Genomic DNA, 17,454 nt, shown 5'->3' with positions numbered 1-17,454 from the left:
ACTTCCAGGGATGATAACAAATAGAGTAAAATTTGCACTCTGTTGTGTTTTGAAAATGACCAGTGAAATCCCCTTGAATCTTTCCTGATATCTCAGAAGTGATCGAACTTAGCTCCGGAGAGGATGAGGCCCTTCAAATTGTGGACAGTAGCGATTCTGCCAATGAAGGGGATGGTGATGCCACAGAGGAGAGCAGTGGCTCCCATGTGAATGATGCCTTAAATCAGTCAGATGCTCTGGGGCAAGTCATTGTCAACATCAACCACCCACCTAATGAGGAAAATATCTTCCTAGCCCCACAGTTGGCACGTGCAGTGAAACCTCATCAGGTATTAGAAGTCTTGAGACTCTTCTTCTTTCCTTCCATTGCTCATTACTTATTATTGTCTTAATAAATTGTGATTTTCCTAAGCATTTGTGAGTTGTATAGAAAATTTGATCTTTAATTCCTTAGCTACTGGTTTTCCAAGATTTCATCTGATCATGAGTTGAGAAGTATTAGGAACAAATAGGGGAAAGGGAGGAAGGGGACTGTATTTCAGCCATTCCTTAGTTGTTTTCCTAATTTTATTGCTAAACAGATTTGAGTGAGATTACTACAAGATACAAAAGCTTGAATTTAAGTTCTTCCCTGAGAAAAGTAGAAAATTTGCTTTGCATTAATGGTTCCTTAAAGTAACACAACTAAGTCTTTAAAAATACTTAAAGTTGGGCAGCTAAGTTGTTCAGTGGATAGAGCATCAGGCCTGGAGATGAGAGGTTCTGGGTTCAAATCTTGCCTCAGACACTTCCTAATTATGTGATTCTCGGCAAATCACATAATCCCAGTTGCCTAGCCTTCTGCCTGGGAACTGATACTTCTAAGACAGAAAATAAAAGGTTGTTTTTTTTTTTTTTAAATACTTAATAGGCTCACCTTTATAGGAAAGAGTAGACTTTTTTTTTTTTAATGTCTCTCCACTAGAATCAGAATGTAAGAATTATGGGAAGGCAGGCTTTGGTTAAAAAGAGGAAAAGAGCTTCTAACTGGAACTGTCTTGACAATGAATGGGGTTACCCAGTGAATTAGTGAAGTACTATGTTACTGGAAATACTGATAATTGAATTTTTAAATTGAATTAATAACCATGCTAGGAATTCTTTAGAAGGGGTTCCTCCTTTGGGTTGGAGGGTGAAATTTGTGACCTCAATGGTCCCTTCCAACACTTAGGATGTCATATTTAGGATTAGGAGATACAGAGTATAGAATAGGAAGAGACATTGAAAATCATTTAATCCAACCTCCTTATTTCACAGATAAGGAAACCCAGATGACTAATGAAGAGTCACAAGGGGTAGTTAGTATTCAGCAGAGCCAGGGTTCAAACCAGATCATTTGACTCCAAATTAAGTTATTCAGTTCCACCACACCTTCTGGTGTAATATATTAGTGAATGTTGCCCTCTCACATATACAGTCACTGAGAACTCCATTCTGGTGTTATTCTCAGAGACCTCACCTGTAAACCATTATCAGCAATAATAAAAACTTATACTTTTTGTACCCACATTTTCTCCTTGGATTCTCACAATAACCTTGTGGTATTTAGCAGAACTGTTATTATCCCCATTTTACAGAGGAGGAGATTGAGACCTGCAGAGGTCAATGATATGGCCAGTGTCAGACAACTAATAAAGGTCTGACCTAGAACTTGAACTTAAGTCTCTCCCTTTCTGTTGTTCAGCAGTAGTCTGCTTTAAGGTGATATGAAACATCAATTACAGGCATGAAGTGTCCATTCCACTACTTACTGACTTACTGATTTTACTATTGTCCGAGAAAAAAGGACGTTGCAAACTCTGTCATTCATGTTGTCATTTCATGTTCTCATGACTTTTCAACTATAGATAGGTGGAATCCGATTCCTGTATGACAACCTGGTCGAGTCCCTTGAGAGATTTAAAACCAGCAGTGGATTTGGCTGTATTCTGGCTCACAGTATGGGTCTGGGGAAAACTCTACAAGTGATCTCCTTCCTAGATGTCCTTTTCCGACACACAGAAGCCAAGACTGTTCTTGCTATTGTACCGGTAAGGAGCCTTTTGGATCTAGGCCAACTCTACCATGTTTGGTATTCTATAACCCAGCATCAAAATGTGTTCCTTCTAATCTGCTGTCTTTCCATAGCTCTTATAGATTTTTTCCACCTTGTTTAAACTGGTGTTTTAATTGCTTATGTTACACCTAAATGTGCTGATCTCATCGTATAATTTTTAAAAACTGTTTAATATCTCTTCATTATAGAAATGACTACTACTAGGCAGGTTGAAAATCCTGGACTGGGGGCAACTAAGTAGCACAGGAGAGTGCCAGAACTACATATGGGAGGCCCTGGTTTCAAATCTGTCTTCAGACACTTCCTAGCTATGTGACCTTGGGCAAGTTACTTAACCCTACTTGTCCAGCCCTTACTGCTCTTCTGCCAAAGATTTTTTAAAATATATATATTTATTTTTATTGGTATTATAAAGAACTAAAGACAATCTTCCAGGTTATTGTGAATATTCTCCATTGAAAAAGATTGTGCAAAGACATAAATAGTAATTACAAAGGGTATTATGTCATTTTGTGATGGACATACATGAAGGACTACTCATGGACACCCATACCTGCATGACTGAAACCACAGATTCAATGAAGTATGGAGGTAGTTTTGTATCTTTATACATGTAAGGAAACTTCATTGTTCACTTACATATATAAGTTAATTGATTTGGAGTCCTTAGGAAACCATAACAGAACATTTTTTAAAAGTTTCCATATATTTTTATTGTCATGCAAAACACACTTCCATATTGGTCATTTTTGTAAGAACACCCTCATATATAATCAAAACCCCCAAATAAAACCAAAGATATACTGATGCAAAAGACAACTCCATCAGTTCTTTCTCTAGAGATAGATAGCATTCCCAGTCATAAGTTTTTCATTATTGTTTGTACAAAAACATTTATAGTTGTGCTTTTTGTGGTGGCAAAAAAAAATTGGAAAATGAGGGGATATCCCTTGATTGGGGAATGGGTGAACAAATTGTGATATATGATAGTGGTAGAATACTATTGTGCTATAAGCAAAGATGAACCAGTTGATATCTTTAAGAACTGGAAAGACCAGGGGGCAGCTAGGTGGCTCAATGTATTGAGAGCCAGGCCTAGAGACAGAAAATCCTAGATTAAAATCTGGCCTTGGGTACTTCCTAGCTGGGTGACCCTAGGCAAGTCACTTAACCCCCATTGCCTAGTTCTTACTGCTCTTTTACCTTGGAACCAATTCATAGTATTGATTCTTAGATGGAAGGTAAGAGTTTAAAAAAAAAAAGAACTGGAAAGATCTACATGAACTGATGCGAAATGAAATAAGCAGAACCAGGAGAACATTCATTTACACAGTAACTGAAATATTGTGGGGTGATCAAATGTGATAGACTGCTACTGATAGCAATGCGATGATCCAGGACAATTCTGAGAGACTTATGAGAAAGAATGTTATCCATATCTAAAGAAAGAATCCAATAGGAGTAAAAATGCAGAACAAAACATGTGACATCACTTGTTTATATGGGTATATGATGTGGGGTTTTGTTGTTAAAAGATTATTATAAAAATGAATAATATGAAAATAGGTTTTAAGTGATATGTATAACTCAGTGGAATTGCTTGTCAACTTGGCGGGGGGGCAGGTGAGAGAAATAGGATGTAGACAGCATGAATCATATAACCATGGGAAAAATTTTTTTTAAATTTAAAAAAAAAACACCATCTTTTAGGATTTTCCCAGGTAATTGTACTGGTGAGAGTAACCCAGTGTTTACAGATAATCTTTGTCCAGTATTTGTTATTGTGTACAATGTCCTCCCAGTTCTGCTTATTTCTTTCTGCATCAGTTCCTGCAGATCTTTCCAGCTTTTTCTGAAATCATCTTGCTTATCATTTCTTTTAGCACAATAGTATTACATAATCAACATGTACAACAGTTTGTTTAGCTATTCCCCAATTGATGGATATTCCCTCAATTTTCAACTTTTTGCCACCACAAAAAGAGCAGCTATAAATATTTTTGTACAAGAAAGTACTTTACCCTTTTTTTCTTTTTTTTCTACTTTACCCTTTTTTAATATCTCTTTGGGATACAGACCTAGCATTACTGGGTCAAGGGGTATGCACAGTTTTATAGCCCTCCAGAATAGTTGGATCAATTCACAACTCCACCAACGCTGCATTAATGTCCCAATTTTGCCATATCCCCTACAACATTTACCACTTTCCTTTACTGCCATATTGGTCAGTCTAATAGGTATAAGGTAGTATCCCAGTGTTGTTTTATTTTGCATTTCTCTAATCAAGAGTAATTTAGAACACTTTTTCATATGGTTATTAATTACTTTTATTTCTTCATCTGAAAATTGCTTGTTCATATCCTTTATTGTCAATTGGGAAATGACTTATATTCTTTTAAATTTGACTTAATACCTTATAATTTCTAATACAATATTAAATAATAGAGATGATAATGAGTATCCTTGTTTCACTTCTGATCTTATTGGGAAGGTTTCCAACTTATCCTCAGTGCAAATGATACTTGTTGAAGATTTTAGGTATATACTAAAAATAAAAGTATTGGTTAATTTGATTTATAAAAAAGGAAAGAAGAAAATAGAATAAGTATCACAAATGAAAAAGCTGAACTTACCACCAATGAAGAGGAAATTAAAGCAATCTTTAGGAGCCCAATTGTATATCAGTAAATCTGGTAATCTAGGTCAGGAGTTCCAAAACTACGGCCAGCAGGCCACATCTGGCCCCCTGAGATCAATTATCCAGCCCCCACCGCACTTCTGGAAGGGGCACCTCTTTCATTGGTGGTCAGTGAACAGGATACATTTGCATCTTGTGCTCCTGGAGTACTGTATGTGGCAGTAACACAAAGCACACATTGCTTGCATACAATACTACTTCCGGTGACATAATCCTTTGTATGGTGCCTTGTTCTGAGAAAAACTGAACAAGAAAGAGGCACACAAAGAATTATGTGGCTGCACAATGGAAAGCATCAGCATGGTAAGTGGTGATCTGGGGGAGGGGATTCCGCACTGTGTAAACTGCTGCCCAGTATAGTGGTGGCGGTGATGGGCCTGTGCAAGGTGTGACAGGCCCATCCCAGCTAGCACTGCAGCCTCCGCTATCCCAGACAGTGTATACAGATTTGTTCATAGTTTTTTTTTTTTTATAGTCCGGCTCTCCAGTGGCCTGAGAGACAATGAACTGGCCTCCTGTGTAAAAAGTTTGGGGACCCCTGATCTAGGTGAAATGGATGAATATTTACAACAATACAAATTGCCCAGATTAGCAAAAGAGGAAATAAAATCCTTAACCATCAGAAAAAATCTGAACAAGCCATCAATGAATTCCCTAAGAAAAAATACCCAGGGCCAGATGGATTCACAAATGAATTCTATCCAACATTTAAAGAGCAACTAATCCCAATACTACATGAAGTATTTGGGGAAATAGGCAGAGAAGGAATCCTACCAAAGTCTTTTTATGAAATGAATATAGTACTGCTACCTAAGCCAGGAAGAACAAAAACAATGAAAATTAAAGACCAATTTTATTAATGAATATAGATGCAAAAATTTTAAATAAGATACTAGCAAAGAAAATATAGCAGCAGTATGTCACAAGGATCATTCACTATGACCAGGTGGAATTTACACTAGGAATAGAGCGCTGGTTTAATATTAGGAAAACTATAAGTATAAATGACCATATCAATAGCCAAACTAACAGAAAACACATGATTATCTCAATAGATGCAGAAAAAGCCTTTGACAAATACAACACCCATTCCTGTTAAAAATACTAGAAATCATAAGAATAAATGGATCATAGCAAATATTAAGGTCTTCTTCACATAGGCCATATGCTTTCTATTCTTTAGTGTTGGTTAGTACTTATAGCAAATGAAATGGTTTCTGGGTTTGTTCCTTAAATATTCTCCCTTCTCTAACTCTTGTTGTTTTACTTTTGACAGGTGAACACTCTTCAGAATTGGCTGGCAGAGTTCAACATGTGGCTCCCAGCACCTGAAGCTCTACCTGCTGACTACAAACCTGAAGAGGTTCAGCCACGCTTCTTTAAAGTTCACATTCTGAATGATGAACACAAGTAGGTCTCTTACTTTTTCCCTCTTGATTTCCTTCTTTTATTTGCTCAACATACTTTTATTTTAAATTTAATTCAACCAGCATTTTATCTTTCAGGCACCATGAAAGCCTGAAACATCTGTTGGCATTCTGATGCTTACCAGTGTTTTGTTCATATATGCTCCATCCTTCCTGATTGCCAATTTTGTCTTCTGTATTTTAGTTATCTTTTCTTAAAATGAATTCTGTTCTGTCCCTTGACTTAGTAAAGTCTAAGCCGTAAACCTGTCATATAGTTTTATCTTCTGTATCAGCTTTCTTTTGTTTATTTTTTCATCTACTTTTCATTGCTATTTGTGCTTTAAATGTTTTTCATTTTGTTGTTGTCCTTCTCTAATCTGGTCTCTACAGAGCTTCCAAAGCGATATTCCTCAAGCACAGGTATTATCTTTTCCCTGATTGGTTAAGTTTAAATGTCTCCATAACAATTTAGATTTCCTCTGTTTAAGTCCTTCTTTCAGCCTTATTACAACCTACCTCATTTACTGTTTGGTGCAGCAGCAGGAGCAGAAAATGGACTTTCTTGTAGTTCCTTACACACAACATTCTAGTTTCAGTCTCAGTGCAGTTTGTGAAGATCGGACATGATAAATATGTCTACAGCTTAACTATAGAGACAAAATGAGGTAGTATTTGTAAAGTGTTTGGCACATCATAGGCACTATATAGATGCTTGTTTCTCTTCCATAATTTTTTTTGGAAATTCAACTCTTTCACTTCTCAATCTATTAATCTGGGGTGATAAAACTTATAGAATTTGGATTGTATTCTTTCTGCTCATGAAACTAGCCAACTGTTTTCTGTTAGGTTCTCTAAACTGCCTTTCCAAACATCCAATTTTCTTTTGATGGAGTTATATGTAGGCAGTTAGGAAATCAGAGTGTGATAGAAATTCCCTACACAATTACATTAAGTCTTCTATTGACCGGCCACTAATATGAAACCTGTTTTACCTCAGTTTTGCTCTGTAAGATACTGTGTAGTATGCAGTTAATGAGATGTAATCAACTTTCATTAGCTTTAATGCTAATATGGAAGGCAGCATGATAGAGTGGTTCAGTGGACAGAGAACTGGTTTGGAGTCAGAGGACTTGAGTTCAAAAGCTAGCTTTTGCCATGTTTGTTTGTGTGACCATGGGCAAGACTTAACTTTCTTCACTGGTAAAATTACATGGTTGAACTAAATGATCTCTAAAGACCCTCCTGGGCCCAAGTTTATGATCCTAAGGGTCTGCTTCTCCTCCCTTTCTCTTTTGGTCACTTTTCTTCCTTAGAAGATGTAGCAATTAAAGGAAAAAAATGGGGGGAGGTAAAATTCTAGGAATTTACTATTTTCTCTTTGGAAAAGGAAGAATGCAGAGACTATAATCAAATTGTGTCATGTTCTATCTGTCATTTACCTTTGTCTTCCTTTCCTTCCATTGGTTAAAATAATTTCCTTTTCAGATATTCAATAGATGCAGTTCTTCTTTGCAAATGGTTTTATTTTTATTGGTATTAGTTTAAATCCTGGTCTTAGTTAAAGTATGATTTCCCAATAAATATATGATTACTGTTTTAGAGGTAGATTGGGGAAGGAACAGCCAAGGGAATCAGTGCTACTAAAATTTAGGTTAGAAGGGAGTTGTTAGAACTCTTCTTTTCACTAGTAGTACTAAAGAATCTGCTTTACTCTGCTGGAATAACTATTAAACCTTGGAGTTTAATAAGTCTCCACCTTTCAGATGCCCTGGGTGGGTCAATACCTCTTAGCCAAAGTCTGTTTTTTGAAGCAAGGTTTCATTTTATAATGGGAACTTTGATTTGGTTTTGTTCACTGTGTTCTTTCAGATCACCATCCCTGCTATTAATGTCAGGTACTTGTTATGTTACAGGGATGCATATATTTGGAATTATCTTACTATTTACTTACAGACCTTTGCTGGATGCTTTTTCCTTCTTTTCTACCTTATATACTGTATTTCTTACAAGCATAACATTTTTATTTTTAAGTACCTATCTAGGGAATCTTATACTTTAGAATGGGATTTTCTGTGACTGATCTCCTTGATGTGTAATATGTCTTTGAGCCTATTGATTAACATTTTTTCATGACCTGACCTACTCCCAGTAACAGTCTTTTCTTGAGGAATGAGGGAGAGTTTTGAGCAATTGTCCACTTATATACAGTATTAGCTAATGTTTGAAGTCATTGCCATTCTAGAGTCACAGATAAATAACTGTTGTTCTATAGTTATCTGTTTTCATGAATGCTGCTAGGGAATATGAAAAAGCAGTAGTCATTTCTGTCTGTTCATTTTTTAGGACAACGGCTGCTCGTGCTAAAGTGGTGACTGATTGGGTGTCGGAGGGCGGGGTGCTGCTGATGGGGTATGAAATGTACCGACTCCTCTCCCTGAAGAAATCCTTTGCTACAGGTAGGAAGAAGAAAACCAAGAAAACTGCTTGTCCCGTAATCATCGACCTGGATGAGGAGGACCGACAACAAGAACTCATGAAAGGTGGGTGGCCTCCCCCTACTTGTATAATAAGTAAGTGCTAGTGCTATTCTCCCAAATTGTGACAGTGTGTGTGCAGCCTGGTGGGAAGAACCCTGGCTGAGGATTCCTGACCCTACTAGCTATATAGTTTGTCTTCTTACCAAGAGTGCAGAGTTTGGGGGACAGAGAAAAATCCCTGAGAAAAACTTATAAAACACACAAAGAAGCATTAAAGTGGTGTCGACATTTTCCTGATTGTTAATTAAAAGGGGAAATTTAGCACTTTATAGATGTTTTATAGACTTTATAGATTTTTTTAGATGCAAAGCTAATTTCCCTATATCTGCTAGTTCTGTCCCTTCTCTTGGAGGCTCTTTTTGTGGTCAGGAAGGACCTTCTTTATAACCCATTAAACTCTTATCAGTTTCTTGGATCTGTTCATGTGTTAAGACTTTTGAGCCCAGGGGTCTAGCTAGGTGGCTTTAAAAGTCAGGTCCAAATCTGGCCTCAGGTACTTTCTAGCTATGTAATTCTGAGCAAGTCTGCTCTTCTGCCTTGGAACCAATACATAATATTGATTCCAAGATGGAAGTGAAGGTTTTTTTTAAAAAGACATTCAAACCCAATGATAGAGTTAGAAGTCTTTTCTAATAGAACTAAGATGAGCACAACAAGGGCTGCTAAACAGCCATTGTTTTTCTGGTGCCCACTGATTTGTCCTAGATTGTCCTAGAACCAGAAGCCTAGAGGGGCAAAGTGCACTGCACTTCTCTCTGCATTTATTGTACAAGTAGAGTATCATCAGAACCCATTTTTAATCCTAGGATCAACATAAGCATACCATGAATCTGTCTTTGCCATCTAATCACTGCATTTCAAGAAAACAAATGTATTATAGCCTATGAAAATTTGTTAAGAGAGCATATTATGGGGCAGTTAGGTAGCACTGTGGATAAAGTGCCAGGCCTGGAGTCAGGACATCCTGCATTCAAATCTGGCCTCAGACACTTCCTAGTTATATCACCCTGGGTGGACCACTTAACCATGATTGCCTAGCCCTTGCTGTTCTTATATCTTAGAATTGATACTAAGACAGATGGTAAAAGTTTAAGAAAAAATAAAAGAAATTATATTGCACATGAAAATACTATAGTGGACAGTCTGGAAAACCAAACATAGAAGTCAACAACAAGAAGTCAGTAAGGATTTATTAGACATTTACCTTGAACCAGGCATGGTGTTAACCTCTAGGCATACAAAAAGAAGATATAAAGTGAACCCCAGTCCTCAAAGAGCTTACATTCTAATGGGGGCAGCTAGCACATCAAAGAAGCTAGAAAGCTGGTGGTAAAGTAAAGAGCTTTGTGTTGCCTGCTTTCCATAATTAATGTGGGTTGGCTATATTATTTTCTACTTTTTCACTTTCCTTTCAAAGTAATTTAACCTCCAGAGTGATAAAACCAGGAATAACCTTTGATTTTGGGGTTTCTTCTTCTCTAGGCATTGAGAAGGCCCTTTCCCGTCCTGGCCCTGATGTGGTGATTTGTGATGAGGGGCATCGAATCAAGAATTGCCATGCCAGTACATCCCAGGCACTAAAAAATATTCGGTCTCGTCGTCGGGTGGTGTTGACTGGGTACCCCCTCCAGAACAACCTCATTGAGTATTGGTGTATGGTGGACTTTGTACGCCCTGATTTCCTAGGCACCCGGCAGGAGTTCAGCAATATGTTTGAGCGCCCCATTCTCAATGGGCAGTGTATTGACAGCACTCCTCAGGATGTTCGACTCATGCGGTACCGAAGCCATGTTCTTCATAGCCTCCTGGAAGGATTTGTACAGAGGTGAGTCTTTCTGAGAGTTCCCAAAGGTAATGCTTCTAGAAACTGAGGTTGCTTTATGAAAGAATTTGTGACCATTCCTTTTGGAGGCTTCCTAGTATGATCCATGAAATATTATTATGAATGTGGAAAACTCTCATAAAGGTGGGAAGATTTAAACCAGTCTTACAAATAGACTGTCTCTGTCCTGGGACCAGTACTAGTTCCTCAAAGGACAGGAATATCAGATTTCACCTCTGTGTCCAACTTCAAGGGAGGATAAGCTGACTGAATAATATGAAGTACTAAATGGGACCCCCTCCCCAAGCACATTATTATTATATTAATTATATATGTTTAATTATTTTAATAATGTAATTATTATATATTGAAAGAGATCTGGCAATCTTGGGACATATTTGATCCTCATTGCACTTAATTGGTATAGAACATTTTTTATGCCATGTTACTAGGGATGATCACATCCTCAGTTCTAACCTGTTTGTCATTGGAGTTTATGAAAGTCTAAAGGGAGCTCCAGGGATTTTTTGTTTGTTTGTTTGTTTTTTTAAACCCTCACCTTCCATCATGGAGTCAATACTGTGTATTGGCTCCAAGGCAGAAGAGTGGTAAGGGCTAGGCAATGGAGGTCAAGTGACTTGCCCAGGGTCACACAGCTGGGAAGTGTCAGAATCCAGATTTGAACCTAGGACCTCCCATCTCTAGGTCTGACTCTCAAACCATTGAGCCACCCAGTTTCCCCCTTCCAGAGTTTTTCCTACCATCCTGATGTCATCTTCATTGTCATCATCAAACATTAATTGAGTGCTTACTTGAATGCTAGTTACTCTGAATTCAAAGAGGTATAACATATACTTGGCCAGCCTTTAAAGAATGTCTGGACTATGAATAGATGGGAAAGGGAGAGGAAGCATTATCTAATAAAAAAGAAAGAAGGGTTATAGGCTTTGGAATAGGAAAGTTCATGTTGTGTATCGTGGATGTTGAGAAAAGCAGCTTAGAGAAGAGGCCATATTTCATATCTCAACTTTGCAGCTGGATCTTTGAGGGGCTCTGAACAGTTAATGCAGTCTCTTTACCTTAGATCCTTGCAAAAAAGCTAAGCTCCTTGTATATAAGGATTGTTTCATTATTTGCATCCCCTGCACTTGGCATAGCACAGTTGTCTAATAGGTGTTATCACTTGTTAAAGTTTGATGACTAAAAACTCATTAATGAATAATAACAATAAGTCATAAAGGTCCCTAAAAGGGATCTAACTATGGATATTTATCTTGCCTCAACCCATGACCTTTTACCTATTGCCTCCTCACTTTCTTGTTTGTATTACTTCTATAGGCGAGGCCACAGTGTGCTGAAGATACAGCTTCCATACAAAGAAGAGCATGTAATCCTAGTGAGACTCTCCAAAATCCAACGGGCTTTGTACACCGAATTTATGAATCGTTTCCGTGATGCTGGCAACAGTGGCTGGCTGGGGCTCAACCCTCTCAAGGCTTTCTGTGTGTGTTGCAAGGTAGGTAGGAGCAATAAGAGAGATGGAATCCTTCAGGAAGATGTAGCTGAAATTGGTGTTGACCACTCTACCAGTCAGTATCTGTCTTCTCGGTGGGAAAGTAAAAAAAGGGCACAGCTGCCTTAGTGACCATGCAAACCTGGAGGATTTGGGGGCTTTGAGGCCCAGTCTCCTATTACTAAACTGCTTTGACCCCAGGAAGATCATTTCTCCTTTGATGTGGTTTTGCCTGTATAAAATGAGTATGGCAGAAGTGGGACTGCCAGTCAGCTTTTACTGTCTGTAGTAAATGAGGTTTAGAGAAGTCCATAGTTTAGAAATACTCTTCAGTGTAACTTTCATTCATCTTTGCATTTAGCTGGATTGGAATTTCCTTCAGGCTGATTCTACTTTCAAGAATTTGGGGACATGAAAGGCCAAAGTATCCTTTTCCAGAAACCCTATAAACAAGTAGAAAGCCCCTCTGGTTTCTCTTTTTAACAATTAGGCAAAAAACTTAAGAAGTTCTTTTTAAGAGCAACACAGTGGTGTCTTCCGGAAGGGATACTTTTTTTATTCTAACCAATATCAGCAGTTGAGCTGTTCCATTGTTTCTTATTTCCCATGGAAAGTTACCTTATCCCAACCAGAAAGTTGCTTTAGCCAAGTCAGAAAGATAGGAGAATATGAGGTTTTGAAGTATTGCCCTGCAGTCTTCACAGTCTTGTTTTGGTGACAGAAAAGTACAGTTCTCATTAATTTAGTAGTGATATTTTCACTACCCTCACACCAAAGAATTCTGTACCCCTGCCAGGGATTTCATATATATATTAGGTTTTCAAACATCCCCAGAACAGTTATCCATTACTCATTTGTACCATGTTTGTCAAAGATGGGTCTTGTTTTACATTTAGAGACTCTTAGTCATTGAGTATCTAACTTCCCAAGGCCACAGAGTGAAACAAACAGAAACAAAATTTTAGCTGTTCACTCAGGCTTCTAACTATGGATTAAATAAAACAACAAATCCCTTGGGAGCCAGGGTCTTATTTAATTATTTTTAATATATTTTGTTTTATATCTCTAAAATTTCTCTGAATATTCCTCCATATCTCTCATTTCTATGAATTACATTGTGGCAACTAGAACTACTTAATTAATCTAAAGGAGTTTCCAGTTTCTCTGAGAGAGTGAGTGTGAGTGAGTAAGTGTTAGTTAAGTAGGACCTACGAATAGAGGGGAGGAGGAATGGGAAGAGGTGGAACTTGCTTATTTTCTGTTGCTTATCCCTTTTCTATGGGCCTCAGATCTGGAATCATCCTGATGTGCTACATGAAGCTCTTCAGAAGGAGAACCTTGCCAATGAGCAGGACTTGGATGTAGATGACCTCAGCACAGCTGGGACCAATGCCCGCTGCCAGACCCAGGGAATCAAGGTCAAAACTGAGGGTAGCACTTTGGCACCCTCAGGGGGAGAGGCAACGAACAGCAAATTCCTTCAAGGGGTAGGAGGCTTCAACCCCTTTCAGGAGCGAGCCAACCAGGTTGTCACTTACGAATGGGTAAGTTCAAAGAAAACTTCTCTTACTGACCTGTATGCTAGCTCCTTAAGGATAAAAGGCCCTTGTTTTACTTGTATTTATTAAGCATCTATGAGATGCTAGGTAATGGGAAAGGCTCTGGGGATATCAAAATAAATGCAAAACAGTTTTTGTCCTCAAAGAGCTTAACTTCTGATGGGGCAAAATGGGAGGAATATAGGAAATAGATTTTAATGTAAATAATAATAAGCAATTTCTGAAACCATTCCTAATAGGGTCAAGACTGGGAAGAAAAGAATGTGAAACTAGGGCTAGAATGATGGCTAGAGATTAGAGAGCACTGATAGGTAAAAAGACTAGAAGTCACAGGGAGTACAAGAAAGAGGGAAAGAAGGAGTGCAACATGGTCCTTCTGCCTTCCATATAATTAGTACTTCATAAGTGTATGTGGGCTGTATGTTGAACATTGACTAGGAATCAGTTGAGAGATGGTGGTATAGTGTATATTCTGGAAGGAAAAGCTCATATTAGACTGGTGAACACTTTTGTCTTTTGCCAAATACTAGTAAGAGTGTAATAAATTATAAATTATCTTGAGGTAATGGTGGATGTTGCTTCTAATGAACTAGCTTTAGAATAACTCTGAGTGACTGATTCTTCTGTTTTAGGCCAAGGACATCCTATGTGATTATCAGACTGGAGTCTTGGAGAACTCACCCAAAATGGTGCTGCTCTTCCACTTAATTGAAGAAAGTGTGAAACTTGGGGACAAGATCCTTGTATTCAGGTAAAAGTATACACTGTTCCCTGAGAACACTTGTGAGATTTCACATCATATTTCCAAAGGAAATGGATCAGAGGAATGAGACAGATGTTTTTTCCTTTTGACCACTCCATAATATTAGACTCTTCCTTTCCTGTTTTATTTTTTCCTTTTTGCTCCTTTGTTTTTGTGTTTTTTTTTTAATAAATGTTTATTCATATCTTTTGGGTTTTTATTAGTCACTTATGTTTCCTCCAGTATTCCTTCCCTTTTGTGTACACTGAGAGTCATCTCTTATAACAAAGAATCTTTTAAAAGGAGGAAGAGTTTAAAATAAATAAAAAACATTGGAAACATATTGAAAAAATTCTGACATTATATGCAATATTCTTTACCTATGGACTTCCCTATATCAATGGAAAGGAGCAACAGGTGGTGTCTTTTTTTTTTTTAATTTTTAATTTCAAACATTGTTCCTTGGTTACAAAAATCATTTTCTTTTCCTCCCTCCCCTTCCCCCACCCCTCCCATAGCCGACGTGCAGTTTGACTGGGTATTGCATTTGTTCTTGATCAGAAACTCTTTCCATGTTGTTGGTATTTGCAATAGGATGTTCATTTAGAGTCTATTTCCCCATTTATATCCCCTTCAACCCATGTCATTAAGCAGTAATTTTTCTTTAGTGTTTTTACTCTCACAGTTTTTCCTCTGGATGTGGATAGTGTTTTTTCTCCTATAACCCTCTGGGTTGTTTAGGATCAATGCATTACCACCAATGGAGGAGTCCATTACATTTGATTGTAAGGTGGTGTCTTCTTATATCTCCTCTTTAGAGCTAATCTCTGTCATTGTAATTCTTCTCTATTGGGATGAAATTTCATCCTGGAAGAAATTGAGGAACTTTTCCAATGTTCCAGCCATTTGTATCTTCCTCCATAGGTGCCTTTTTCTCTTAAAGAAATTTTATTTAAAAGGTAGTAGTCCCATTTCTTCACCTATAACAAGACTTATGGATATGAGGGCTCTGCTGACCCTTAGAGGAGCTAACTTAACTGCTTTTTTTTAACAGCTTTTAAATGAAGTTTTCATCTTTTGAAATACCTCATTACCATCCAGGAAGGAATTTGAGGAAGAGTTTAAGATGTTAAAATCTGGGGTGAACTTTATTTTCCCATTGCACCATATCATACCTTGGTATATTTTATTGGAGAATTCAGTAATAGAATCAGACAACAGCAGCTATTTGAATGTAACTGAACACTATCAGCTTGGTTTGTCCTTCCTAATCTGGAATAGTCACTTCCATGCCAGAAAAGTGAATAATTGGAATAGCATTCTTTTTCAAAATATTTGTGGTCATCTTTTTGCAGATTGCAAGGTTAAAGAAGACATTTTCCTTATTCAGGACAGTAAGACATGTGTTTCCCCTGGAAGGATTTGTGAGGTTTCTTATAGTACCACAGTGTGTTTTGTTTTGCTAGAGCACTTGTCTATCAATCATTGTACTCAATTGCAGAATTCTTAAACTAATGATGCATGAATAAAAGGAGAGATAGGAACAATGATGGAGATTTTTTGATTTGGGGGTTATAAGTTTGGAGATGATACTTTTATATAAACCTGGAATGAAGAAAATATCTTTTTATGTCTTGAATGTGATCTGTTCTCATGGGTTCTTGAATGAGAAGCAACCTCAGAGGTCTGTTTATGTTAGTGTTTTGGGATGGTACTTTTTGTTTTAAGGGCAAGGAATATTTATAAAAACCTCAAGGAACTTTTTGCTTTTGGACAAAATGCTCTCAATCAGATTGTATTGAGATAACCTGTTATTCTTTGCAGCCAGAGTCTTTCCACCTTGTCTGTTATTGAGGAGTTCCTGGCCAAGAGACTAATGCCCTGCCTGCCTAGCTCAGATGGGCAAAGAGATCAGAATTGGGTTCGAAACTTCAGCTATTACCGTGAGTTCATTTCTGTTGATTCAACAGAACATTGTGGGGAATGTCTGTTAGAGTGGTCTTTTCCTTTTCCTTTCCTTAGTTCTCTACATTCTCATTTGAGCATCCATAATATAATCAATCAATTGATATTTATTTGGAACAATACATAGTACAGAGTACTCTAGGCTATGGGGACAAATCTGAAGAAATATAAAACAATAGTGCTAACTCTCAGGGAGTTTATAATCTGGTTGGGATAAAGAGAAATGTGAGCATGAACAATTAATAATAGAAGGCATTACATTTTAAGTATCATATGAGTGGTATAGACAATAATTACTCTAGGTATTGAGAAAAGGGAGAGTTTGGGCAGTCAGAGAAACGTTCATCAAAATGGATGAACTATATATATACATGTGACTATGAAAGATGGAAGAGAGCATAGTTCAGTTGAAATACCCTTAGATTTGAATCAAAAGGTCTGAATTTAAATCACATTTCTGCCACTGCCTGTATTACTTTAGGAAAGTATCTTTTAAATTCTCTGGGCCTCCATAAAATGAAGGAATCTGACTAAATAGTTTCTGAATTTCATTCTGGCTCTAAATCTATGGTTCTATGAAGGAAGATCACTTAAGACAGGGATAAATAGCATGAACAAGTGAGGAAATTATTTTGGTAAAGCTTTCCTCTCTTTATCCTTCCCTCCTCCCTCCTTTTTCTCCTTTTTTCTCTCCATCCTATTCAGCCTAAAATACAGACTTTTCAAAGGCATCTGCTACTGATCAACAGTTTTTACCTGCTTTATTTCTAACCTGGATCATTTCACCCTTCCTTAGGCTACCCAACATTCCTTACTTTATCATAGTAATGCTGAGCTCATTGAGGGACACTCATTTGACACAGAACACTGCAGCTCAGAACTTTTGAGTTCAAGAGATTTACCAGTCTGTTTCCCTAGTAACTGGGACTATAAGAGTACACTAGCACACCCAGTAAGCATTTCTTTTAGGAAATCATAGAGAAAAGAGCACAAAAGATGGGTTGGAAACGAATTATGGAGAGCCTTCAATGTTAAACTTGGGCTCTTCCATTTTTAGAAGTATCTTCTTGCATGACTATGGTATACTTTGTTGGTCTGTGACTAATTTTCCTTC

At 37.5% G+C, this 17,454-nt stretch overlaps 1 protein-coding gene across 8 annotated transcripts in view; it reads left to right on the top strand.

The window, feature by feature from the left end:
• The window catches only part of RAD54L2 (RAD54 like 2), a 202,898-nt gene that overhangs the window by 162,931 nt on the left and 22,513 nt on the right, over positions 1 to 17,454 (top strand). For all 8 annotated transcript variants that reach the window (XM_016424608.2, XM_056804998.1, XM_007500532.3 and 5 more), the window contains 9 exons: positions 97 to 329; positions 1,887 to 2,069; positions 6,070 to 6,203; positions 8,546 to 8,742; positions 10,222 to 10,564; positions 11,900 to 12,077; positions 13,364 to 13,618; positions 14,266 to 14,384; positions 16,200 to 16,318. In XM_016424608.2, the coding sequence (XP_016280094.2) occupies positions 97 to 329; positions 1,887 to 2,069; positions 6,070 to 6,203; positions 8,546 to 8,742; positions 10,222 to 10,564; positions 11,900 to 12,077; positions 13,364 to 13,618; positions 14,266 to 14,384; positions 16,200 to 16,318 (1,761 nt within the window). The remainder of the gene's footprint in view (positions 1 to 96; positions 330 to 1,886; positions 2,070 to 6,069; positions 6,204 to 8,545; positions 8,743 to 10,221; positions 10,565 to 11,899; positions 12,078 to 13,363; positions 13,619 to 14,265; positions 14,385 to 16,199; positions 16,319 to 17,454) is intronic.

The sequence above is a fragment of the Monodelphis domestica genome, chromosome 7 (assembly GCF_027887165.1).
Source record: "Monodelphis domestica isolate mMonDom1 chromosome 7, mMonDom1.pri, whole genome shotgun sequence".
NCBI classification, from domain to species: Eukaryota; Metazoa; Chordata; class Mammalia; order Didelphimorphia; family Didelphidae; genus Monodelphis; species Monodelphis domestica.
The sequence above is the reverse complement of the archived record's forward strand: the minus strand, read 5'-3'. Positions and strand labels throughout refer to the sequence as shown.